The sequence below is a fragment of the Notolabrus celidotus genome, chromosome 17 (assembly GCF_009762535.1).
Source record: "Notolabrus celidotus isolate fNotCel1 chromosome 17, fNotCel1.pri, whole genome shotgun sequence".
In the NCBI taxonomy this organism is placed as follows: domain Eukaryota; kingdom Metazoa; phylum Chordata; class Actinopteri; order Labriformes; family Labridae; genus Notolabrus; species Notolabrus celidotus.
Window position 1 is genome coordinate 26,335,905 of NC_048288.1, and position 26,693 is coordinate 26,362,597.

Sequence of the window (26,693 nt, forward strand, 5' to 3'; positions counted from 1 at the left end):
TTGAGTCCACGTAGCATGAAGCAAAGAGGTGGAGTTGAGGCTGGCCTTTAGCCTCTTCACTGACCGCTACAGTGTGTCCACATGTTGGTCCAAAATCAGCTGTGCCTGTGCTATTCAGAGCACACTAGTTTTCTGAGAACCAATCAATCTTTATTTTATAGCGCCAAATCACAAGAAACGTTACCAAGACTCTTTCCAAACAGAGCAGGTCTAGACAGTACTCTGTTTGATTATTTAAAAAGACTCAACATCAAGACAGGATAAGATCCAATCCCCTATTACAGGCAGGACGCGATCTGATCTCATCTTAATCCACCATGAGCAGAGCACCTCACAGTATTTAGCAAGTTACAGTGGCAAGGGAAAAACGTCCTTTTAACAGGCAGAGACCTCGAGCAGGACCAGACTCATGTTAGGCAGCCATCTGCCTCGACCGAGTTGGGGTTGGAAAGAGGGATAGAGGAGAATAGGAGAGAGAGAGCGATGATAGTAGTAGTAGTAGCAGCTGGAGTCTGGAACGTCCACAGCAGTCTACCGATTGGAAATATTTGTCTCTTGAGTTCTTTTATTGTCAACTACATTCACCAGCAAGTAGCTACCTGTACGTGTCTGCTGATTTTACTGTGGACAGCCTGCTGTGGGAAAAATTACCCTATCAGAGCAGTGAGAGTGAAACCTAGACATCAAAGTTTTAGACCAGTGCTGAAAAATGAGCTGACTTTTTTTAAAACTCCAAAGCTATGAAGTGGCAGAGGAATCAGCTAATTTCTGCAGGTTCATTTTTCATATTGTTGTATAATAAATAATGCCTGACCTGTAACATGACCTATCTCATTTTCTCACACACCTGCGTGTCTTACCTGGAGGTGTGCCTTGCTCAATTCTGGCTCACTTCCACAACTTTTAACAATCGCACATGGCATTGCACAATCCTGCGAACAAGGGAAAACCCCAGAGACGGCCTATTTAAGAAGTGAGCGGAGCACAGTCTGCCACACTCTCACTGAATGCCCTCAGACACGCTCAGGACACATCCGCCACAAAGAACGCCACGCTCCGACACACAGCAGCATCTAGCAGCCACCTGACGAACCATGGCAAGCAGCAGAATGATTCTCCTGACAACCTTGTGCTCTCTCCTCATCATGAGCACCTTTATCGACAGCACACACTCAGGTGAGCCTTTCAGCGACTGTACTCTTTAACATGCTTGTTAAATGTAGATGCACTCAGGGGGAAAGCTCTCAATGAATAACGTAGTATGTGACATGTCAAAGCTCACACTGACATGGAATGATTCTGTGAAAGCCATTCAATTCAGCCAAATTAACTTCCAGTGGAATTTCAGATTTGTGATTAAATATGTTTCAGCTTCAAAGCAATCTTTATGATGTGATTATTTGTTTTAATTGGTGGATATGTTCTCTGTCTTTTCAGCAAGCTGCTGTCTGTGGTACACAAGCCGACCCTTGAAATGCAGCAGGCTGCTGGGCTACACCATCCAGACTATCAACACCTCCTGCGACATCAATGCCGTTATGTGAGTCACAGTTCTGCAAATTATCACAGAAGTGATCGCACTTTTACTCAGTGTCAGCAACAATCAGACAAATTGAATGAAAGTGATATGATGATCAATTATATTAGGTTTCATGAACATTACAGGGAATGTTTCCTTTAAATACACAATCAGGTTGGCTGTTATTTGCCTTTTCTGTATTTAAATCAACTTTACGTAAATTAAAATCTGTTGTAGTCTTTCTAAAAATGTATTTCAAGTTAGCCAGTGCTTTATAAGTAAAGCTAATCTTGGTTAACACTTGAAACATTTTTTACAACTCATGCACAGAAGGGCATGATGTTGCTGAATATAATAAGTTCTACATTACCGTTCGATTCTGCCCTCATTAAAAGATTAGACCTCATTTAACTAAAGACTGCTTTCTCTTTCTACCTTTACACTGTCAACAAAGATCAAGTGTTTGTGTAAGATACCGCCTGAAGTGAAAGGACATAAATCCTGATTGTCACACGCATTCAGTACGACTTAACAAACAAGAACTTGTTGACTTGTGTGTTCAAAACTACACCACACTTCTCAGTTTGCGTTCCCCAAGTTAAAGTTTGACCTAGAATCGATCACGAGGAGTCTCAGGAGCTTGTGAGAGCAGCTGGTGTGGGCTGTTTGCAAATATGCACTGGAGATTCTGTGAGGGTGGGGTGGGGTGAGCACTCTGATACACTGGAATGAAACTAGCGGGGGAGTGGTTCTGCTGGGTAACAAGGAGCAGTCTTGTTCATTTTTTCACTGTTGATTGATTCCACAGCTTCCATGTCAAAGGACGGTTTTTGTGTGCCGACCCATCCTCCAGCCACACCCAAAAACTGATGAGGTGCTTTGAGTGAGTATACCTGATTTCTAACCAGCATAATGCACATTTTTATTCACTTTATTATTCTGTTTCTCTAAGTTATGTATTTTACTAAATTATGTCTTGTTTCCTTTTACTTATAGTGAAAAGAGGAAGAGCAAACAGGTTCAAAAGGACAAGATCCCAATAACCTCTGCATCGACCTAAACCTTCAACAACTCCTGATATGACTCACAGACGTATACGCCCAAGGAAAATATACTCAATTTAAACCTTTTTAAACTACTGTAACAGGGACTATGTTTTTTTTGTTAGTTTTCTGCTAATATTTGTTCTGTTTTATAAACAGGGAAGAGTAGTATGCTTGGTACATACAAAAATGTAAGCTGGTAATACTGTTCTTAAAAAAACAACCACTAATATTCCTTTTTATATATTTATGTAAATGTCTGTGGTGCTCATGTGGTAATAGTTATTTTATATTTTGTTGTCAGACAAAATGAACATGAATTATTTTATTAAAAAGAAGGGACCACCTTAATTTATATTATTTAATAATTTATTGAAAAACACACATTCTTGATTGAACATTTGTCAGTCATTATGTTTGACTTCATCCACCATGACCCACGAGGCAATTTCACAACTTCACTGTAATGTCTACATATGTGATATTAAATAAACACTTCAAATCAATACTTGAGCATTTATCTTATCTGTTCTGATGCAAATCTCACAGAATATTTTCATTTACACATAAGAAAGCACATCCTGTGATTTTTTTAAGATTTCAATACAATATTTACAAAGTGATGATCAGTGAGAGAAGAGCTGATTTCAACAACAAGAGTGCAAGAGATTGTATTTCACATAAAATGACTCAGATGTTGAATTTGAAAAAGTTGAGTTCAAATTTGACTTTGCGAATTGTACCCAAAAAGATGAAGAAATGTTACATACATTAAACGATGTAAAACCATAAATAAGATTATAACGATTAATTTGAGGAGGTTTTACCGGTTATGGAGTACTCCTTAAAATAATTCAGGTGCTTTCTTTATGACGAAAAGCAAACAAATCCTAAGTGACAAGACTGCTTTCACTTTTTAAAACACTTCAGCCTGCATGCATACACAGGGCGAGATTAGCAGAGATAAAGAATACCTCTCAGTCCATGGGGCAGTGTTGTACTAGAGTCAGCAGAGTCGTTTTAAGGAGGACATCTATTTGACTTCAAACTACTCTGTGTGTGGAATCCACTGACTGTGCAGGACCTTTTGGATGCTTTTTAGAGACACGTTTTATTTATTAACATTAAATTCTGACTCTACATATTTAGATTATCAATGAAGTCACAGCCCAATGCGTTGTGCTTACATGTGCACCGCAGCACCACACCCAACCTAAAGGGGAGACACAGTCACTGATTCTACTGTCGTGGGATCCCTGCAGAAATTCAGAAATATCTTTAGCTATTTATCTGAATCTTAACCATCCAAACATCTTGGACCAGTATTGGAGTCACTTTGGAGACTTACACAGTTAGCTTGCTCATCAGTCTAAATAACTTCAGCATCTCCTTTACTTTTCAGAGTTCACCCTGGATAGATGCCTATCAAAGTTTGGGTTTGTCAATTCAATTCAATTCAATTTGCTTTATTGGCATGAACAAAGACATGTTATTGCCAAAGCACATACAATTCATACACATACATTACATATATATTCATAACATATTATATTCATTACATATTATATTCTTGTCTCTGTCCTCCATTAATGGTTCTTTTACAATCCCAACATGTTGCACTACTCTTACTTGCATTTGCTGAAAAATCTTCAAAACAAAATGCACGATTCATGGCGCCTCTTTAGGCAACCTGGATATAACGGTTGCTGAATGAGATGACACAGATGAACGCACGTGCCAGCCTGTACTTGAAACTGAGTAAATGATCACGGCAATATTAAGCGGCAACCTCCGGCCGCAAGAATCGAGGCCAACGCGGAAGTGCAGTTCAGCGAGTGTCCGCTTGAGGCTGGCTACGGAAGTACCGGAAACCACATACACACCAATTCAAAAAAAGCCGATCTTTACAGCAGAAATAAACATATTTACAGCCTGGTACAAAACACGAGAGTAGTCTGGGTAGCTCATTTCTCAATCGGCACACACTGTACGGGGGATGATTTTTTTCATAAGGTGGCAATTTCGAAGATATCAAGATTATGAGTCTTCCATTATGAGAGGCACAGCTGACTTGATTGACAGGCGGGAACACTGTAACTGTTAGCGAGGAGGCTCAAAGACGCCTCTTTACCTCAGGTTGACTTCAGCATATCCAATATGGCTCCCACCTATGATCGGCTTCAAAACAACGCTTCAGAAACAGATGGGTGACGTCACGGATACTACGTCCATTACTTATACAGTCTATGATAAGAACACAGCTCCTCGCCTCGGTTGTCTGTTATGTTTCCCATTGTTGTTCGTATGGTGGTGAAGCCTTCATACATGTTCATACTAACTCAGAAACAGTCATCATAACTTGAGACTTCTCCGTCTAGTCCTGCATGCTCTACACAACCCCCCCATCCTCACCTCCCACCTAAATCAAACAGAGTATTTGAGTTGTGAATGCAGATCTGACACTGTTAACCTCCCACTGTGAGTTTCATATGAGTGATATATGTGGAAAACATCAAGTCCTGATATGTTCTGCATGAGCTAGAAAATGTCAGGAGTCCATATGTAAAAAGGGTTGTCGTTTTAACTCTAGCTTTAAACAGCAACCATCTTTTACATAAACTTCACTTCAACTTCACATTATAATACATCGTCTTTCCTTTTTCGTCATGGCTGGTCCACCACAGTGAGGAGAAACCGGTCCTCAACATGGTCCTCTTCGCTCCTTAGAGCCTGTCTGAGTTTCCGCCAAAACAGCTCAGTGTTCCCCTCAGCCTTCTGCCAGCTCAGATAGGTCCGCCCCTTCAGCAGCTTCCTCATGCGGTAGTAAGGGGACAGCTGAGCAGTGGGAATGTCCTCCAGAAACACCAGGATCAGAACGTCCTTCCGCTCATCGAACAGGCGGAAGCTGCAACCAGTGACAAGACAGATGGATGAGGAACATGAAAACCACTCATCATATCTTTGTCGCCAGTTACTCCATTATGTCTTTACCCTTCATTCTGAAAGGTTACCCTTATTTTTTGTATGTAACACAGAGAAAAGGAACATAATATCCTCTGGTTTAAGGCACTATATCCAAATATTTTGTGCCATTGTGATCTGAGCATAAACGTACAACAATGCTGACTTGTCTTGTGTTAACATCACGGCAGTGTTTATGGTGAATATAACAAAGTGTTTTATCAAGATACTTTAAAACTCAAACATAAAAATAAGTTAGAGATACTTAAAGTCGTCTGATTGGTTACCTGGCTAATGTCATTTCTCTGGAGCACCACTCACTCTCCAGATATCTGCGACTGATCACACATATCGTCTTTCTGCTTCCGTAGATGGCATCCGAGATATTCTCCATGATGGGTTTACCTGTAGAAGAGGACAGATAAAAGAAAAGAAAAGTGTCAGTAGGTGACACATCATGATCTGTTGTCTCCTCATGAGTTCTTCTGGTCAGATCTTGAAGCACTCTGGTGACACCTTCTGGAGTAAAGACAGAACTACAAAATGAGTGTCTGTTATTCAGACTGATTTGTGGTCTTCTTTTCAAACTCGTGTCTCCAACCAAATAAAGACTTTCTTTTCTTCCAATGGACTCAAAGTGCATAATACAAAAATACTGAGTCCATTTTCTTAATATCTAAACGGTTACAATGCCATGGCAGCTGTCTGTCACCTACCATTATACTGATCTGTTTCAGTATTGATATATGCATTTGGTCTTTAACCCTCCTGCTATGTTCGTTTCTCTGGAACAGCAATAATGTTCCTGGGTCAATTTGACCTGGGGCATATTCAATTATGTGTCAGAACCCCAAAAAATCCCAATACACATTTATTTTAATCTAGTTTTAAACTCCATTACTAACCATTTAAATCAAGATTTAGTGCATTGCTGTTCTTTAGGTCTCACAGATCACGGTTCAATGAGGATAACTCGCTCGTTTTTCATTAAAACTAATGTTAAAACTTTTTTAAATGTGCATTGGAAAGCCCTAAATATAAATACAATATTTTTACATGATATAGATTTTTGTTAATTTTATTTTACATTTAGACATTTTTTTTTTTATGAAGTGATGTCGATATATTAACACGACACCTCTTCTGTCACATGCTGCCCAGATTTTTATGCTTCATTTAGCTGGTTTGGAAGGCATACATTGCCTAAAATGGACTTTAAAAAGGGTCATTTTGACCCGTAACATAACAGGAGGGTTAATTCATTTGACTTCTATTATGAACTCAAATTATCCCTGAGGGTCAAGATTTTAAACAAACCAGATTTGCATTCAGAGAACTTTATTAATCCCAGAGGGCAATTTGGTTTGCAGTGTACCAGCTTGTCGATAAACAACACAAACAAACAGTCACTCAACAGTCAAATTGTCAGTGACAACAACAGTGCAAGATAGGACTTATCATAAAGGTTAAAAGAATATTAAAATAGACTAAAATAACTTTTTAAAGGAACAGTAGCGAGGAATAAATACAAAAAAACACTTTACAATTTCACAAGGACAATCTGTTACAAACTGTTAAAAACTGCTATCAGCATTCAGAAGTCTGATGGCAGAAGGAATAAAAATAATTTTAGTTTCTGTTTGTTTTTCTGTGAGGAGGGAGATAGCGCCACCCTGAGGGCATTAAAGAGAACTCCTTGGCTAGGATGTGTCCAGGTTGGCTAATTATCCCTCTGGCTTTATTAGTGATGCGGTTCCCCCAAAGGGAACCCAGATCCTGCTGCTGTACACCAATAATTTTGGAGCAGACTTTAACAATACTGTTCCGACTATTCTTGTCTTTCAAAGACAGACCATGAAACCAGCAGATAAAAGAAAACGTTAAAAGATGTTCAATAAAAGAGTGATAGAAACTGGATAAAATTTTCTTTGAGACTCTAAAAGAATTTAGATTGTGCATTAGGTGTATTCTCTGTTCAGCTCTGTTTTCTGTGAATTTTAATTTGGAGTCAAACATTGTGCCAAGGAATACCTAGGAAACCAAGCTAACTATTTCTTATTGATTATACATTCAGTTAATGCTAATACCAACATACTTTTCAATACAAGTAGCAAAGTGCTTCACAAAAACAATAAAAACAGACAATAAAAACAGAGAGGTAAAACGTTAGAAATGAGAATAAATTCACAAAATAAAAGCTTTACTATAAAGGTGTGTCTTGAGTAGTGAAATAAAATACGGGACTGACTCTGCAAGTGAAATTCAGAAATGCAAAAATAGTTTTCTTCTTCTGTTTGCTAATGTGGTTAGCAAAAAGCTTTAAGACGCTCTATAGCCAATGTCTAACGGGAATATACTGTCTTACAACCAGGCACCGGGGAAAAAGATGAAAAATTTTACTTCTAAAATGAGAAAATATTCAAAGTAACTCTTCGATTTTTACAAAGTGAACAAATATTCGAAGATCATTGCCCATCCCTGAGACAAACCAGCCGAAAGACTGACAATGCTCTTCAAAAGATGTGTCATTAGCGTGGCAAAGATAACCTCAGTGAACTAAAGTGAAATTGACCTGCTGCAGATAGAATCATTTGTTACATGCCAGGTGTAGTGGTGGTTAGTCTTACCTGGCTCAAAGTCTCGATGGTGCAGACACAACTTCCAGCCCTGCTCGTCTTCCAGTTTTGGTAGCAGCTCTCTGACGACCCATGGCTCATCGTGAGCGTTGTAGGAGATAAAGGCGTCATACTGGTCTGTAGCTTGCTTGTTTTTATTCATTTTTTTGTCAAAGAGAAAAGCCAGGAAAAGGTAGTATGCATACCCCAGCTGCCACCTCAGGAAATGGTAGGTGAAGGACGCCAGCATGAACAGAAGAGTTGAACAGGTGGTAGAGACGAAGCAGATGAAGTCAGCGTTCACTAAGCAGGACCGGATGTCAAGGTCCAACAGTTTTGTGCCTTTAAGGCTTTGAGGAAAGTTGCACTCGAAGTTATAGGCATCAAAAACTTGAGTTTGGTTGGATTTTACCACCCACTCTCGGAACCAGATGTTATCGCAATCACATTTGAAACTATGTCCATAGAGATCCAGGTAAACCAGAGCTGGTAGGGACATGATTTCTCCCTCGGTAATAACTGGGAATACATTCTTTCTTGACTGCAGGAACTCCAGTTTTTTAAGTTTGGCATTCACGAGGAAATCTAAAGACTGAAGACTTGTTCTGGATATGTAGAGGCTTTTCAGATTTGGAATTGGGGCAAACAAATCTGGCGAAAGGTCTGCAAGATCATTTGAACTTACGTCAAGTTGTTGCAGTTGAGGCGTGTACTTAAACGTATCTTTGTGGAGGCGTAAAATTTGAATATTCCTTGCGTCAAAGTATTTTAGATTTTTCAAACCCTGCAGGAAGTTGTAAGGCAGAATGGACTTCAACCTGTGGCGCTGTGCGGGGATCGCCAGTGTTTCCAGAAGAGTGAGCTGAGAAAATGGTGGGTTGGATAAAGCTGAACTGTCATAATAACTTATGTGATTGTCCCTCAGATCCAGTTCTTTTAAACTTTTTACATCATCAAAGCAGCCTCTTTTGAATGTATCTTTTTGAATATTATTGGATTGTAGATTCAAATCAGTGAGATTGGTCAGTCCAATGAAACACCCCTTTTTAAGGTCGTCAATCTTATTTTCATGTAGTGACAAGTTCTGGAGGGACTTTAAGCCCTTAAACTCCCCAGGATTCATGGCGGTGAGTTTATTTCCATTCAAACGCAGCTGTAAAAGGTTTGGCAAGTATTTTTTGAAAGCACCGTTCAGTTTGGAGATGTGGTTGTTCTGTAGCTTTAAGACTTGCAGTGCTATTAAATCCTTGAAAACACAGTCTTTTAAAGCTAGGATTAAATTCTGAGAAAGGCTGAGTTCTCTGAGCTTTGTCAGATTGGTGAAATCGTTGCATCCAAGTGTGGTGATGTTATTACTGGAGAGATCCAGCTCAGAAAGTGTTGGTATATTCCTTGTGGCGATTGGAACTGATGGAAGTCGGTTATGACTCAGAGTCAAGATCCTCAAACGTCTCAGAGATCTAAAAGCCTTGTCCTGGACTGACTTTATGGAATTACTTTTTAGATCTATCTCTTTCACATTTCCACACAGCTGAAAAAAACGCTGATCGATATAATAGAGATTATTTTCTCTGAGATGGAGGCTGGTCAGTGTTGGGATGGTGCAGGAAATGCCGATGAGCTCTGACAGGTTATATTTCATTTTAGTCATCTTCAGAGCCGTTAGGGAGGAGTTGAAGCTCTCCAAGAAGGTTTTCCAATCATTGGAAGCCAGTTGGAGCCCACTAATATCAAGAGTAGACACTCGACTAAGAAAAGTCTTGTTACGTACATCCCATATCATTTTATGCTTGAAAGTAGAGCCGATGTTTAACCGGGTGAGATTTGGAAAAATGTCTGCAATGATCCGAAAGACTGCGATTGAATTTTGGGACAAATCAAGAGAGGAAAGCTGTAGTGAGCTGTTTGTTATTTCCCATGATTGAAAATGGGTTAAGTCGTTGTTTGGGATCACCAGGTTTTGTAGATTTGGCAGTTGCTGGAGTATACAGTGCACTGTTGTACTCTTGTGCAGTTTGTTGTGAGAGATGTCCAAAAACTCTAAGCTCTTCAATGACTTAAACGTGGTAGGCTCCACCTTTTTCATGTTATTACTAGTTATTCTAAGCTCTGTCAGGTTGCTCAAACCACCAAAAAGATCATCACCAAGTGCTACAAGTTTATTACTGTTAAGATTTAACTTCTGCAGGGAAATCAGATCTGCAAAGGCACCTGCATCTATCTGTGAAATGGAATTGTGTTTGAGGTCCAACTGTGTCAAAACTGATAGATGTTTGAAATCATCGGCTTGTATTTTTGTAATTTTGTTTGAAGTCAAGTCAACACCTTTCACTGTTGAGGGAATATCACGAGGAACAGCCGTGAGTTTACCATCAGTTAGCCCACATATGGCAATATTGTCACTTATGTGGCAACCTCTCACTGAAAATCCAGCAACTGGCAGAATGAAACTTCTGATATCCAACAAGAGGAAAATAATACTTAGTTGAAGATATTTGAATCTTCTTAACGGCATTGTTCTGCTATTTTTCATTACAAGACCCATTTCAAGCTAGAAGTTGCATTTTCCGTGTCCAACTGGTGAAAGGTAGTCCTGAAAATTCAATGAAACAAAAAAAAGAGTTCAGGACGGCAACACATGTTAAAAAATTAGACACAGTTATGATCAACCTCGTGTGAAGGTGTAGGGGAGAACTTGGTTGGTTGTCACACGGGTTGGTTGGCACACTCGTTATATCTCGCCACCAGACGGCGCTGTCTCTCAAATTGGGGTATGGACATTTCCAGAATTAGGATCAGAGCTCACCTACATAGTCTTCTCTGGATTAAGACAGCTGAACAAATTGTAAATATTCAGCTCCTCAGTATTTTTCTTCTAGGCTTTTAAACGATGGGTTTATAACAAAACAAGTGTTACCCTTACAAAGTGTGAGGGGAAAGCTATAGTTTATATTTTTATTAGCTAGCTAAGTAGCTGTTAGATGGTTGTTAGCCTTGATGCTAGCAAAAAATTCCAGTTGGGGTTGGTCGTCACATTCTCTTTGGGGTTGGTTGTCACATGTAACAAACAACCCCTATGTTGGCAAAATCATGCATGGTGAAATGAGTTGGAGTGCGTAGACCCTACATTTGCCATCACTGTAACTCAGACAGTGACTGCATGTAGCCTAGTTGAGTAGGCCATTATTGTTCGGCCTATTTGTTTTGTTCTTTATGTTGTTATATAGGCTGGCCTAAAGATGTGTTTCCTGTTCATGGTCCTTGCTCATTTTATGTTAAAATGCATTAAGTTATGTAGGCCTATCACTTGTCAGTGCAATTAAACATTCAAATTTAGTTCTGCCTTCTTGCCTTTTAAAAAATATTTTCCCCATTAAAATACCATTGTGACAATCAACCCCATAGTGTATGACAACCAACCCCATAGTGTGTGACAACCATCCCCATAGTGTGTGACAACCAACCCCATAGTGTGTGACAACCATCCCCATAGTGTGTGACAACCAACCCCATAGTGTGTGACAACCATCCCTGTGATGGGGTTGGTTGTTACAATGTGTCAGAGTGTCTTGAGTTGGAAAATAAGAGGGATACACATTTCAAGCCAACACATTAAAGCTTCAATTTAATGTAGGAATGACTATTGAAAGATTTTTTGATGATGAGCAATCATCAAAACAGTCAAAAGTGTGACAACCAGCCCCGTTCTCCCCTACTACGTCATAATACAAACAGATAAAGCACACACTTCTTTTACCTCATTAGAAAATGTGAAGACCAGAAAGAAGCGAGTAATTCAACAATGACAAATAATGGTGTGTGATACTTACTGTGTGTAATGCCAGACGTCTTCTCAAGAGATTCTTCTACCTCCGTTCGGTCAGATGTTCCTCTCAGATTAAAAGATAGTCTTCTGTCGCTTGTCTTCTTTCTCATGAATTGAGAGGAAGTGAAAGTGAATGAAAATAGGCTGGGTGGTTTCTTGTTAGAAGCAGCTCATTAACTTAGAGATGCAGTCTGTCAAAGCCTCTCAGCTATCGATGAAACAAAGTTCTTCTGAGGAGAAAAGAAAGGCATTTGAAAGTTTGACCGCATACATTGATACAGTTCTTAGAAAGGATGAATGACCCACAAGTCAGTTGTCCTAGTTTTTACAATAAATCACAAACTAATTTTGGAGTTGCTGTTATATTTGCTTCCTCCCTTGACAATCACGCTTCCTTTTTTCTGCTGATGGTCAATGTGGTTAGTTTTACTAAAACGGTTGACAGATCAACATACAGTGCAAAGATAGACATGTGAAGAGGGGAACTTGAGTGTTCTACTTAAAGACTTAAAAATGTTCAAGGTGGGCTCAAAAGATGTTACAGTGTGATACAGTGAATTAATTCTGCAGTAACTGTGCAAACTTTATAGATTTCAAGGTGTTCTGACATAGAAATCAAACTGGTCAGCATTTAAAATACAAACACTGGTGACATTTTTTTGAACACCCAGAATTATTTTTAAATGTATATATTTTTTTTAATTTATTTAGGATTATTTCATTTTCTATTTAGTTATTATTATTATTATTATTATTATTATTATTATTATTATTATTATTATTATTAATAATAATAATAATAATAATAATAATAATTTTATTTGTAGAGCACTTTTCAAAAAACAGGTTACAAAGTGCTTTAAATTGGCAGCACAATAAAACAGGCAGATCATAAAAACACAAAAGTCAAGATAAAGAAATAAAACATATTTTAAAAGACATAAAATTCCCTTAAAATAACTCTAAAGGAATACAATTATTTTAAAATATATTTCTTAAAGTCAGTCAAAGAATAGATTAGAATAGAATAGAGTAATTGGTCTAAGCGCCCCACATACAGAGGCTACAGTCCTTGACGCAGGGGTCGCCGGTTCGATTCCCGGTCGGTCGAGCATTTCCTGTATGTCTTCCCCCACTCTCTACTCCCCACATGTCCTGTCTCTCTTCAGCTGTCCTATCAAATAAAGGCAAAAATATGACTTTTAAAAAAAGAATAGAATAGAGTGTACTTTATTAATCCCAGAAGGGAAATTCAGGTGTCTGGCAGATTAAATTATAAAAATCACATAAAACAAGTAATTCAGGTGTCTGTCAGCTCACCTCCCATTGGCTAGAGAGTTATAAAGCCTAATGGCTGCAGGGATGAATGATTTTCTTATCATTTTATGATTTTAACGGATTACCTCTTCACATTTTAATATTTTCTTCTGTTTTACTTTGCTGTATTTACTTTTAGTGTAGCATCTTAGTATCTTTTACGGCTTTACCTGGAATGATGTGCAGAAGGACTTGAAACTGACACATCTTGTAACTCTGGGGGAATTCAAGTCACTCATAAAAGACAGAGAAACAAGCTCCATTGGATCTTGTAATTGCACTGTGTAATCTGGGGTGTAACCTACCCTTGTGTGTTGTAACCTATTTTGTGCTGCCGTCTTGGCCAGGTCACTCTTGAAAAAGAGGTTTTAAATCTCAATGAGTCTCTTACCTGGTTGAATAAATAAAGAAAAGAGAAGAAAGTTAATCATGAAATGTTTTATTATCTTATTAATTTTTTTATTTGGGTGAGTTTTAACATCTTATTTTTTCACCAGTTATATCATGATAGCATTTCCTCAGTTAATCAGCAACTTATTTTATTATTATTATTATTATTATTATTATTATTATTATTATTATTATTATTATTATTATTATTATGGGGTTGAAATTTGGATGGGATGACAGGGGGGGTCTTTTCTTTTTCTTCTATTTTTATGTACAGCACTTAGTGTTACAGTATCATTGTATGAAAAACGCTTTACAAATAAAGTCTGATTGAAGTCTGAAATAATTCACTTGCATTACTTCAAACTTCAGACATCCTTTACTACTAAAGACAGCCTTGTAGTCAATGAGTGCAGAAGCTAAATATATACAGATTCTTGAAATGACAAAACGGGGAATTTTGTTTCTCTGCGTGTCCTATTAATCTAAAACAATGACGTCATGTTGCTCGGTGGTGTTGAGAAATGTGCTTTCCATTTTTTGATTTGGCAAAATATCCTGTTGCATAATTCTAGAAATGTTTGGTTTTAGCTGGCTTTAGTTGAAATGAGGAAGAACTGCTGCCTTATATAGTTATCCTCTTGAGTTGTTTAGGGAGTTTGGAAATTCCATCTCATTTTTAGTTTTTGTTCTCTTCACTCAGACCAATTTCTTTCACACATATAATATATTTAATATTTGTAATAATACCTCTACAGCTGTATGAACCACCCTTACATGTGCTGTAATATGTGGTTCTACAGGAACAGAATAAGAATAGCCAAGACTAATGAAGTGTAATGTATTGAGGTAATTACACCTACGGCTCTGCTGACCAGTGGGAACATTGTTTATGATTCTTCATATTCTTTCCAATCCTCTTTTCACTTCCTTCACTTTTCACCCACAATCTAATGATCATCAGTTCCTGTATTGGTTTAGTGGTTTTGGTTTGTAGTTCATCATCCATCATCCAGCCATAAACATTTCTTCTTATAGACCGACCATAAATGCACAAACGCAGTTCTCTTCAAAGCTTCAAAAGCAGTGATTGAGAATGTAGGCTAGCCTCTTACTTAAAAGAAATATACTTTTAATTGTATATAGAATTCAAGTAAATGCTGAAAACTAGCCCTGGTGATTGCTTGACTCTCGTGTTAGTCAGACAATTACAATAATACCATTTCCTCCTGAGTTACAATGGGCCCAGATTCAGGTTTATTGTCATTCACCATGTTAAAAACACGACAGAATGAAAACTGTTTCTCAGGTCCAGCATGTCTATATGATAAATAGATCACAAATAACCTAAAAAACAAGTTAAAAACCTAAAATCATGCAATATAATACATTAATAATAAAATAATGATAAATATATATTTTTTTATTAACGAGCGACATGTTGTCTAAAGATGTTAATTTACTTCCTGGTTATGTTTAAGCTATTTTTCACTAGTGTAGTCCACTGAAGTTGGACCTGTTTTCTACTATTTATAGGGCTGCAAGTAAGGATTACACTCAAAATAATCTCCTGGTTATTTTCTGTATTATGCTCCAATTAAATATATGAAATAAACAAAGCTTCAAAAATAATTGTGATAAGGTGAAAAGTGCAAAAATGCCTCTGAAATGTTGCAAAGGCAGAGAAAGAAGCATGAGTAGAAAAGATCCCAGTAAAGCACAGTACTTAAGTAGATTTTAATATTTATTTTCCACTACTTTTATGAAGGTAAAACATGTCAAATTAAGCTCTCTAGGTTTGATTTCTGCTTTGTTTTTAAAAAGGACTAAAAGTTTTGATCACAAGCCAGTTTTCTTATCGTCTGTGGTTCTAATATTTAAACTGGATTTATTTAAATCTACACAACAGATAAATGTAAATCAGAGCATGATCGCTTTTGTGTCAGCAGTTGAGAAGTACATGAAAGTGCATTGCTTTTAGAATAGACTTTAAGATTTTACTTATCACTTTTAAAGCACTTCCCGGCCTGGCCCCTGAATATATCTGGGATTTGCTGTCACCCTACCAGCTCGGGCGCAGCCTCAGATCCTCAGATCCTCAGGCAGGGACCTCCTTAAAGTTCCCTTCACAAAGTTGGAATCTAAGGGTGACTGAGTGTTTGCTGTGCAGGCTCCACGACTGTGGAACGACCTGCCTGAGGATCTCAGACAAGCTGCTTCAGTATCTTCTTTTAAATCACAGCTGAAAACATTTTTTTATCGAAAGGCCTTCCTGTAATATTGTTTTATCCAGGATTCTACATGTATTTTTAATCTACTTTTATTCATGGTTTCCTTTTATTCTCTCTTTGTTTTAATTTTTTTTTTACGGATTTTAATTGTTTTAATTGCTTTTAGTAAGGCAAGGCAACGCAACTTTATTTGTATAGCGCATTTCATTCACGAGGGCAACTCAATGTGCTTTACATTAAAGCATTAAAAGCATTGGAAACATTCAGACAAGCATACAGGAACACAATTAAAATTACAAATATAATAAAACAGAAAAGAAAAAGGAACATTAGAAATATGTTAAAAATAAAATTAAGATTTGCATTTAAAGTGAGTTAAAATGAGCTAAGATAGAAGGCAGGCAAATAAAAAAAGTCTTAGTCTTTGATTTAAAAGAAGTGAGAGTTGGACCTGCAGCTTTCAGGGAATGTGTTCCAGACATGTGGTTCATAATGAATAAACGCTGCTTTGCCATGTTTCGTTCTGACTCTTGGAACTGAAAGCAGACAAGTACCTGTTGACCTCCGAGGTTGAGATGGTTCATACAGTAGCAGCAGTAGTTTCTCTTTTACTCTTCATTCAGCTGTTCCTCTTAAATTGTCTTGCCAGCTCATATAACCCCCTATGCTTTGTTCTTTTTATTGTGGGTTTTTATGATGTAAAGCACTATGTAACATCTGTTTTGATAAGTGCTTAATTAATAAACTTTATTGTTATTATTATTATACTGTCAATTATCAAAAACTTCCAAAAGAAAATCTCTGGTGTCCCTTGCAGTTCTCCAAAGTACCTCTGGGGGCACTAACACCCCTATTTGGTTAGTACTGCTTTAACGTCTAAGAAATAAAGATATAATGTTAAAACTACAGTCAGTATTATTGAATACAAGCTTTTAGACCACTGCTGATTCACACACAGTGACCAAGAGCAACAACAGCTCTGACCAGCAGAGGTCCCCATTGGGAAAGAAAACTGTAAAGGTCCCCACTTTAATGAAACACTCCATAATGAGTGTGTTTACATCGACCCACAGAGGGGATGACGCTGCTGTGAATCAAATAAGAAGAAACCAGATCAGATTTCAGCTTTATTCTTTTCCTGTGTTGTAACCGCGATGGACCTGACCTGTGAGTGTGTACCTGTGTGTGTGAGGCGTTCTCTTTTCAAACACACACATTCACAACCCACACAAAGTAATGTAGCACAGGTAATGAATCTTTAATGATTTGATTAAATTGAATAATGGACTAATCATACTTTCTCATTATGTGATCACACTGACTAAAATTACAACAGTGTGTTAGCCTAACATCCCACTGCTGAACATTAATATGTATAAGAAGTCAGTGGTGGGACTACAAAGAGTTTTATTCACGATACTGTAGCTCTGCAGTGCCGGCCTGAAATATTCAGAGGACAGGACACAACCCATTATTTCATCCCCAGAAATGTTGCAGTGACAGTGAAACGATTTATAAATGTAATAAATGAAAACTGAACTGGAGGAGAAAGATCACGGATGAATAGATTACAAAGGCTTCAACCAGATAATAAAAACATGTTCTTACTAAGCTCTTGGAGTTTCTATCTAAAGCCATCATGTAGGTGGTGTTGCCTGCACGTGGATGCACTAATGCTCTTTTTTAGAAAATAATTCTGCAGTTTCCAAACCTGTCTGCAGCAAAAAGATCTGTCTGAATTGAAATACAAACCAAAAGGACAGTACACTGTTTGTTTTTCATGCCACTTTCTATCTAGTTCTCTACAGTTCAGTATTGAGAATTATTGTCTTTATTCCACTATAATTATTCTAAAGCTTAAATTAGTCTGAAATTGAGATTTCTGTACTCAAAGTATATGAAGGTGTACAAATAAAGTTGAAAAGATTGACTGACAAATCACACGTAAATGTATCACTATTGGCTCCAGACTTTATTTATACTTTGCCAGAGTTTTTAAACCATAAATCAATCGAGACGATAATTAGCTTATTACATATCAGAGAAATAATCTTGAGTTGTAGTCCTATACCTAACATTTATAATCAAACCTAATCCAACAACCTACGACAAAATTCTGCTCTTCATTAATGCTCGAGCAATGACAAGTTAAAGGTTTCATTCAGATTAGTAAACTTTTTCTGCATGGAGTATGTCTTTAAAGGTACAGTGTGTAGAAATGGGCATATTCAGCAATATCCAGAGATCAGATTCTAGATAGCAACACTACCCTTGACGCTGACTTAGTCCAATGGTTAAGTTGAGCGCCAATATAGCGGGCGGCCCGGCTTCGATTCCTGCCTGTGGCCCCTTTCCCGCATGTCATTCCCTCACTCTCTCCCGGTTTCTTACACTTATCCACTGTCCTCTCCTCTATCAATAAAAAGGTGTAAAAGCCCCAAAAATACAACTTAAAATTAAAAGAAAAAATAATCACTCCCCTGCCATGATGGCCTTCGAGGCACGGCAAGTATAATCCTCCATTTGTCACATTTTTACAGTCCAAAACGTCTATCATTAAAAAAAAATTTCACACATCACTCTTCTTCTTCCAACTTCTGCATTTCACACTGTCACTCACTAATTATACAAAAAGTATATGTTTCTAGTTTGTCCGTTTAGCTCTACAGTAGAAACATGACTGTGCAAGATGGCAGCCTCCATGGAAATGCTGCCAAATACGACACACTGCACCTTTAAATGTAACACCTGCTTTATACTTCTGCATTTTCTCTACGCCATAGCTCAATGTAGTGGCCGACACCATCTTGAGGTTGAATTTTTTTATGACTCATTATTTTTTTGAAGATATTGAACTTATGAGTTTTGCCCAAATAAGGGCATGCCTGACTTGATTGACAGGTGGGCAACCTGTAGCTGTTAACAAAAAGGTTAAAGGCCCACCTCTTTACCTCAGACTTGCTCTGATGAAGTATAATATGGCAGCCGCCGCCGATTGGCTTCAAAACAGAGCTTCAGGAACAGATGGGTGACGTCATGGATACTACATCCATTTTTTATACAGTGTATGGTCAGACCACGACAATCCACGTTGTCATAATACATTCTAATTAGGAAATTGAAGCCTATTTCTATGTTTGTTTAGTGCTTTTGGAACACTGTCAATATGAGTTATGATCTTCTAACATTATGATACTGTAAGTACATCAAAAAATACTAGTCCAAGACAAGAAGAACATAAGTCGAGATCACGAGTAAACAGAAAGTCGAATGTATGGATGCATGCTCGGGGCATCTGTAGAAAAGCATGTAAGTCAATGCTGATATATCTGTGATAAGTTCATATCAGCTCACACTTACAGTATATCCATTGGGTTAAGTTAGCGGCTGTCTTTGAAGTCATTTTAAAGCTCATGAGAAACTTTGCTTGAGTCAATTTTGGCGTCCCTGCTTACAAAGCCGTACCTCTGATGTCATCTGATTCGTCCTCTACAGGTTTATTTTAACCATCAGTTGTTTCTTCACTCACAATTCTGTGTTGTTGAAAAAGCCTCTTTCGTTAGACTCACTATCTGACCCCTCCCTTGTGGTAATAGTTACTGGGATTAGAAGGCATGTTATATTCATTCCCAGTCTTATCACTGATGGTCTTGTTTGCTTTTGCAGCTCATAAAGAGGCATCATTGTTCATTTCAGGCTGTTTTATAACCAGCTAAAAACTCCTTACTGGAGCTTTAAAAAGACATATCCAAATACATTGTTGTTTGAGTAACTTGTATCTGCCGCCCCCTGGTGGCAGAAATAAATTAATTATCTCAATTAGCTGACTGATTTTATTCTACTACAACAAACTCAAACTATCAATAAGAAAGAGAAAGAACTGATAGAACAGACGAAAGAGTGAAAGAGGGGTAGTACAGGATGGTTGAAAGCTACAGACAATTATCTTTGGAGTGGAGGTGGAGAGAGGTTGACTTCTCAGCAGCTGAAGCAGAAAGTGTGTAGGTACCCCATGTTTTCCTGTCCCCTGAGGCACACACACACACGCGCACACACACACTCACACGCACGAGCACAGACGCGCGCTGTCCCTCCTTCCCACACATACACAGCCTGATTAAACATCTTCAGAGAATATCTTTCCCCCCTTCTTATCCGTATGATTCTGCCACTCCAGAGGGAAATACACTGATACGTGCGCGCGGAGCCACCCACGGAGCGCGTGCACCGCTTAATCATATCTGAAGAGAGGTGGAGAGAGAGAGAGAGGGAGAGAGAAAGGGAGAGGGAGAGAGAGAGAGAGAGAGAGAGAGAGAGAGGGAGAGGGATGCAGCCTGGTGTTGAGACCGGTGTGACTTATCTTTCCTACTCTGCTGCTGTCGTTAGCGGACCGGCTGCGCACACACACCTACACACACACTCCTCTCCTTCTCTCTCTCTGCCACACACTTCAACACACACGCACAGAACCCGACTGGTGCACTGGGGTAAAGAAGGGGAAGGGGAAGAGGGGGAGAAAGAGACACATGTCACACTGGATCGAGCAGGGGAATGTACTGGATTCCACTGCACACACACGCCCGGGCTGTCCCGCACTGACGCGTCCGCTGCGTTAACGGGACCGGACTGAGCCAGGGGGGAAGCGGGGAACCGGACCGGGATAGAGTGTGGGGGGGAAAAAAGGAGTCACCTGGCTGCGGAGGGAGAGGAGGAAGTAAGGGAGGGTGGGGGAGAAGGGAGGGAGGGTCGGAGGGGGAGCTGTACCCGACTGACAGAGCTTTGTTTTGGGGTAGAAAACACCGCTCACGCGCAACGGAGAGTCGGCGCAAAGTTTCCTCGATGGCGCTGGTGATGGAGCCGGTGAGCAAATGGAGCACGAACCAGGTGGTGGACTGGATGAAAGGTAGGGAGTGGAGAGACACACACACACACACACACACACACACACACACACACACACACACACACACACTGCAAAAATGTTAGAAAAACACACACCTGGAGCAGCTCACCACACACAAACACACGCACACACACATTCTCTCTCTCACACTCGAGTGATAAATACAAATGCAGGGGAGACAGTGGCGCGCAAGGTGTTATGCTGCGTGGGAGGTGTGTGTGTCGATGCATCACCCCGGCACCTGATGATCAGTGGGTGATGATGTAATGTGTGAGTGACAGGTGCAGAGCGAGCCAAACTTCACCGCGGAGAGCAGGGGCGGGGTTAGAAACTTTTACGAGGGTGGATGGGGGATGGAGGTGGAGGTGGAGATGGAGGTGGACTCTGGAGCAGTATTTACATATGAAATAATGTGAATAAATATCTGCTATTTGCAGCTGCTTTCCATCTCTTTGAAGTTATTTTCCAACTCTCAAAGGTCGCTTTGAATGTCCTCTGTCTGTATGTGAAGTAGCATCATCTTGTAGTTTTTGTGCACGTGTGTTTTATTGCATAGTCTGTCTGTGTAGTGCTTTGCATCATGTGTTCATTTTGTGCCTGAGTGCTGGAAATAAGTTCTAAATTCTTGCAGCTTCTACTACCTCAGCCTTCATCGCTACATCTTCATCTCTCTTTTGCTTCATGCATCCTCTAAAGAAAAAAATCTGTATTTTGACACCTGAAATTACAAGTTGAGGAATATTTGAAAACCTGCTCTCTGCATCGATTTTTGCTTCGTTCTTGGCATTCCTCCACAAAAAGGTGCTACTTTGACTCTTAACTTTTTTATCTTCTATCTGAAGCGATATCAAAAAAAGCAACCACAGATATTTAAAACATTCTGACTGCGTGTCGGCCAGCCACAAGAATGTTTGCAATTTTGTTGGAATAATCATTTTAGGTGCAAATGACTAATAATGTCTGTGGTCTATTTGTGGAGAATTTAATTCCCTAGAACAGTAAATCAAACGCACCCTTTCGATGCTTTGTTTAGGGAGTGAAGACAGACACGCATGTGCAGTTGCATACCGTTGAAATGAACTACAGATCAATCCCTGCTTGTCCCCTCACACACAGCTTGTCTGAATTTCTGTCTGTTATTGGAAGAGAACAGAATATCATCAAACACAACTTATGCTGCTTCACATTTTACCAACAATACTGAATATCAGCTGCTCATTGACAGAAGCTCATTCCCACAGTAGGCTGGCCACACTAGACAATTTCAGGGCCAGATTCGCCGACCCCAATGATCAAGGGGCCATGACTTTATTTGCGGCTTGTCATCACTGATTATTTGTCCAAATATTCCTCAAGTGTGTGGTGTCAATTGCAGACCAAGTCGGGGCCTCCCAGACCTGGACTGTAAATAGTAAACATGTTAGTAATTTCGGCGAGCAGGATCATAAAAATTCTTGTCACTTTAATTAGAATTTTTCCTTCATAATCCAATTTGTCTTCTCACTGGATCGGTCTCTAAACAAACAATAAAATCACAGCTCTTGTTTATTCCCATTCGGTGTTATTAGAATTAAACTGTCAGGTGGTCGCTCCTGAAAGTTGTTGAAACTAACGGCACTCAACACTGTAAATTAGCTGGCTGATGCGAATTAATCCACTCTTACTATGGTGCTTTAATGCTAATAGTAGTGTTAGCTAGGAATGGGCATTTCTATCAAAAATACTGTTCAATAATCACTGGCACCTATTCCACGATTAGTTGTGATCGAGCCCCCTTGCTCTGCATGTGTAGACCATAGACTGTATATATAATGGACAGTGTCGCTCTGCCTTTTCCCATTGTACGGTTTTGAAGCCAAAATATCCCGTTCCAGAACGCTGCCATCTTGTAAATTTCCTGCAGCCAGAGCCTGGGCAGTAAGGAATTTGTGTGTTTCCGAAGTAACAAGCTCCGCCCTACAGCGTAGCGTCCCGAGGTCCTACAGAGTTTCTCTCTACGACAGCTGTCAATCAAAGCAAACCCAGAAGTAAAACTTGTTTTTTAACCTCTAATAACTCACGAAAAATAAACTTTTCAGAAAAAAGAGGCCTTGAACACAAAACAGTCAAATAATAACTACATATCACCACAGCATACGGATGTGAGAAACATTCGAACGACGTATATTTATTTTTTAAAGTTTGACCGCAGCCCCATTCAAATTAATGGGGGAGACAGAGTTTTTGACCTATACTGCAGCCAGCCACTAGGGGGAGCAGTTTTTGTGTCCATTTTATATACAGTCCATGGTGTAGACCGTAAACGTAAACACTCCATGGGACACTCGTCCTGTTAACAGTCTGTTGGTGTGGCAGTCGCGTCAACCAACACCGGATGAAGCATGCCAGTAGCGGGCGCTAACAGCGTCTGGTGGTGAGGCTTTCAGCAGTGTGACTGCCCCCTGGTGGCTGGCTGCAGTATAGGTCAAAAAATCCGTCTCCCCCATTCATTTGAATGGGGGAGCAATCAAACTTTAAAAAATAAATACACGTTGTACGAATGTTTCTCACATCCGTATGCTGTGGTGATATGTAGTTAGTATTTGACTGTTTTGTGTTCAAGGCCTCTTTTTTCTGAAAAGTTTATTTTTCGTTAGTTATTAGAGTTTAAAAAACGGGGTTTTACTTCCGGGTTTCCTTTGATTCACAGCCGCCGTAGAGTGAAACTTCATAGGACACACAGCGTCTTGTGACGTTACGCTGTAGGGCGGAGCTTGTTACAGTGGCTGCACAGGCTCTGGCTGCACAATGGCGGCGCCCAGAAGGGGGATTTTTTGGCTTCAGAACAGTACAACGGGAAGCGGCGGAGCAACGCTGTCCATTTTTATTTACAGTCTATGGTCTCAACCTTTATCTTTATTCAGTGTTTTGTTTCTGTGACGCAGCAGTGTGGCGTGTGTGTTTACATTTTACAGCCAGTGACTGTAGTTAATGGTTTTTCCTTCTTTTGCTATTTAATGCAGTAAGCATCATTAACTAATGCTGTTAGCAGACAGCTTTAAGACGCTCTGTTACTGATGAAAAAGATGAAAAATTCTACTTTTAAAGTGAGATAATATTTGCATTAACTCTCCGTTTTTTGTAAGTGAATGAATATTTAAGCATTCGAAAAATCATGTCCCATCACTAGTGTTAGCTTACATTGCTGTTGGCTCATAACGCAAGTACGTTCGCTTTCAGCTCAAGCAAGATTCAGCTCATTACAGACAGCAGCTGAGACAGAACAGGTCCTTAGACATTACCATCTTCTTTATTCTTTATTCTTTATTCTGATTGAAGGTCGCTAACACTCAAAGTGTTCTGGCATTACAAGTCCCAGACTTGCTGGAATCGGTGGTGTTGAAGAATGAAGCCAATGTGGAAGTGCAAAAAGTAGCAGTAGCTGTTTGTCAGAATGCCCAAAGCCTGACTTTGACCAAAAGTTAGGTTGAGTCAGCATTTCCAAGATGGCAACTACCAACTTTGGGCCTCAAAAGTCTCTTCAGAAACCAATGGGGGACATTGAAATTACGGCCATGTTTTATACAGTCTGACTTTAATAGGTCCGTTAATATATTCCGTTGTAGTCCCTCTATTGTCCTCATGCTTCACTTCATAGTTTCGTTGGGCTTCTTCATAATACTTTTACATCTCTGTGAGGTGGTTTTGTGTCACTCTGGGCATCCTACATCTCATTGTTTGATTAACTTTCCACCAACAAATGTCACTTTAAACAGAGGTTTCATTCTAATGAGCCAACTATCAATCATCTTTGAACCCTGCTGGGGAACATAAGAGGTGGCTAGTAAGATTTCAGAGGGGCCTGTGCCTCCTGGCTGTCCTACCTCCGTCTGAGAGAGGAGGACAAAAAGCAGAACTCAGTCCTCTTTTAACAGTTGTAGACTGAAAACTGTTACAGGTTAAAATTCATATTATCTTGAGAGCTGTCAAACTGATCACGGAACATGAGGCAGTCTTTACGGAAAATGACATCAATTAAAAAACGCACAAAGAAAACCCAAAATGAGTATTTGCCCAAAAAATAATTGAGCTTTGTTTACCCAAGGGCTTTCTGTGTTACAGATAGCTGATTAGGGATTTTAGTGATGCATAATTCAGAAACCAGGCTGATTGGGTCTGCACCCAGGGGCCTGTGTGAGCATTAGGAAACTATTTTACACATTAAAAAGAAATGGCTTCGGCTGAAACACTGTGCTCTCCGGCTTCAACACCACCGTTTGACAATTCACTACTCTGATATGCGGATAATGAGCCACTGAAGACGTTATAACTTACTCTACGTTTTGTGAGCTCGCCGCATAGGGAAGCCAGAGTTAGATATAAAAAATATTTTTTATATTTTAAGCTCCTAACATATCAGTATAGTGCTCTATGTTGGAAGCAATACATTTTGGCTTTGAGTGCAGTGCAATTATCGATCAGAAACCACCTGCCAAAAAGAGACATGCCTCAGTAAAGACCGGTCTATGAATCAGATTTATTATCAAAGCTAATTTAGTTTACATTAACAGCCAAGTTTTAAGCGTGATGCCAATACTATAAGTGCAAGTCCCATCTCTAAAGATGATATATGTCCATCCTCTTATACTTTTCTTTTTGTGAGAGTCATTTAGAACTTAATAAAGGGATCTATCAAGAAATGAGCATTAGACTCAAGAAATACTTCATCATGGTGGAAGATTGAGAAGCAACCATTGGTCAAATGATCGCTGAGGCGTTTGAAAGTAACTGTAGTCATAATTCAAGTCAGAATGCATGTCGAACACTTTCTTTAGGTCTTTGTAGTTTGTCAGTTGTTTGGTATTTTTCAGACCTAACCATTAACAGTGAGAATAATCAGTAAATCTCAATAATCCATATACTGGTTAGCTGCAGCTCTACAGTCAATAGTTGCCATTGTGCTATGGATTTTTCTCCCACTTTTGAGCTGTGTGAAACTAAACACACTTCACGGTTGAGTTACATGGAAATTAATGTGATCTAGGGTGTTATTGGGTGCTAGAACAAAATTAGGGATTGTGTAATGAAAGTCATTAAAGTTTTCCATCCAAAGTCTCCATTTATAGTATCAAGCACTCCAGAGGTAGGAGAAAAAAAGGTTTTATAGGATTCAGACTGTGGTAAGCTTGGATTTGCAGCTTTTGTAATGGACCTCAATGGTAAACTTTTAATTTACAAGCAAGAAACCCATTCTTATTCAGAGTTTCCTCATGACTCACCAAACTTTGTTCAAGATGGTCCCCAATGAATGTAGATCCAAAGAGATACTCCATATGAATAGATTAGGCAATCATTTCTTAAGTAACAAATTCATAACAGTTGTTGTGTTCTGATAATGTATTCACACATATTTTTGTGTTGAGTCTCCTGCCTTTGTTTCATTTTTAGTTTCTGTCTGACATCAAAAATCCACATGAATATTAAAGATATGCAGCACAACTAAGTACAGTAACAATTGTGATTATTGTATGTGTGTGTGTGTATTTTAAGTCATTAATTTATGTCAGGTTTTGAGTAAATCAGAAATACTTATTTGGTCTAATTTTACACTAAATTTGAATTTAAAGCTTCTGTGAGTAACTTTAGGTTTGTGCCGATAATAGATGTGCATGTTTTGACGATGTCCTCACTCTTAAAATTACTAATAGGTTGAACAAATTGTTGATATTGTTGTCCCTGTCGGCCAAAAGTGTTGGTCATATGTTGTGTCTAAGCTGTAGCGCAGCTAACTAGGGCTTTAGCTCCGGTTAATGGCTACTGCCCATAGACTATAATTAATAGACGTAGTATCCGTGACATCACTCATTTGTATCTGAAGCCAATCGTCGGCAAGAGCCATATTGGAAATG

At 39.1% G+C, this 26,693-nt stretch overlaps 3 protein-coding genes across 3 annotated transcripts in view; 2 read left to right on the forward strand and 1 right to left on the reverse strand.

The window, feature by feature from the left end:
- Nucleotides 1-904: 904 nt before the first annotated feature.
- Nucleotides 905-3,068, forward strand: ccl20b (chemokine (C-C motif) ligand 20b). Its single transcript, XM_034706925.1, has 4 exons — nt 905-1,176; nt 1,438-1,540; nt 2,328-2,402; nt 2,516-3,068. Exons 1-4 carry the CDS (start codon nt 1,095-1,097, stop codon nt 2,577-2,579), a joined length of 324 nt encoding a protein of 107 aa, XP_034562816.1. The 5' UTR covers nt 905-1,094; the 3' UTR covers nt 2,580-3,068.
- Nucleotides 3,069-4,713: 1,645 nt separating this feature from the next.
- On the reverse strand, nt 4,714-12,212 carry LOC117829297 (toll-like receptor 13). Its single transcript, XM_034706924.1, has 4 exons — nt 11,969-12,212; nt 8,151-10,731; nt 5,811-5,928; nt 4,714-5,467 (listed from the first exon to the last, which is right to left on the reverse strand). Exons 2-4 carry the CDS (start codon nt 10,681-10,683, stop codon nt 5,227-5,229), a joined length of 2,892 nt encoding a protein of 963 aa, XP_034562815.1. The 5' UTR covers nt 10,684-10,731; nt 11,969-12,212; the 3' UTR covers nt 4,714-5,226.
- An 8,021-nt stretch (nt 12,213-20,233) lies between these two features.
- Nucleotides 20,234-26,693, forward strand: part of cnksr2a (connector enhancer of kinase suppressor of Ras 2a) — an 86,327-nt gene continuing 79,867 nt past the window's right edge. Inside the window, exon 1 of the mRNA XM_034707041.1 lies at nt 20,234-20,805. Coding sequence (XP_034562932.1) covers nt 20,742-20,805 — 64 coding nt within the window. The 5' untranslated portion in view covers nt 20,234-20,741. The remainder of the gene's footprint in view (nt 20,806-26,693) is intronic.

Coding starts and splice junctions, on each gene's coding strand:
- ccl20b (XM_034706925.1), top strand. CDS start 1,095: ATGGCAAGCAGCAGAATGATTCTCCTGACAACCTTGTGCTCTCTCCTC. Junction 1,177..1,437: donor TATCGACAGCACACACTCAG/GTGAGCCTTTCA, acceptor CTGTCTTTTCAG/CAAGCTGCTGTCTGTGGTAC. Junction 2,403..2,515: donor AAACTGATGAGGTGCTTTGA/GTGAGTATACCT, acceptor TTTTACTTATAG/TGAAAAGAGGAAGAGCAAAC.
- LOC117829297 (XM_034706924.1), bottom strand. CDS start 10,683: ATGGGTCTTGTAATGAAAAATAGCAGAACAATGCCGTTAAGAAGATTC. Junction 5,929..8,150: donor CCATCGAGACTTTGAGCCAG/GTAAGACTAACC, acceptor CCTCTTCTACAG/GTAAACCCATCATGGAGAAT. Junction 5,468..5,810: donor AGAGAAATGACATTAGCCAG/GTAACCAATCAG, acceptor CACTGGTTGCAG/CTTCCGCCTGTTCGATGAGC.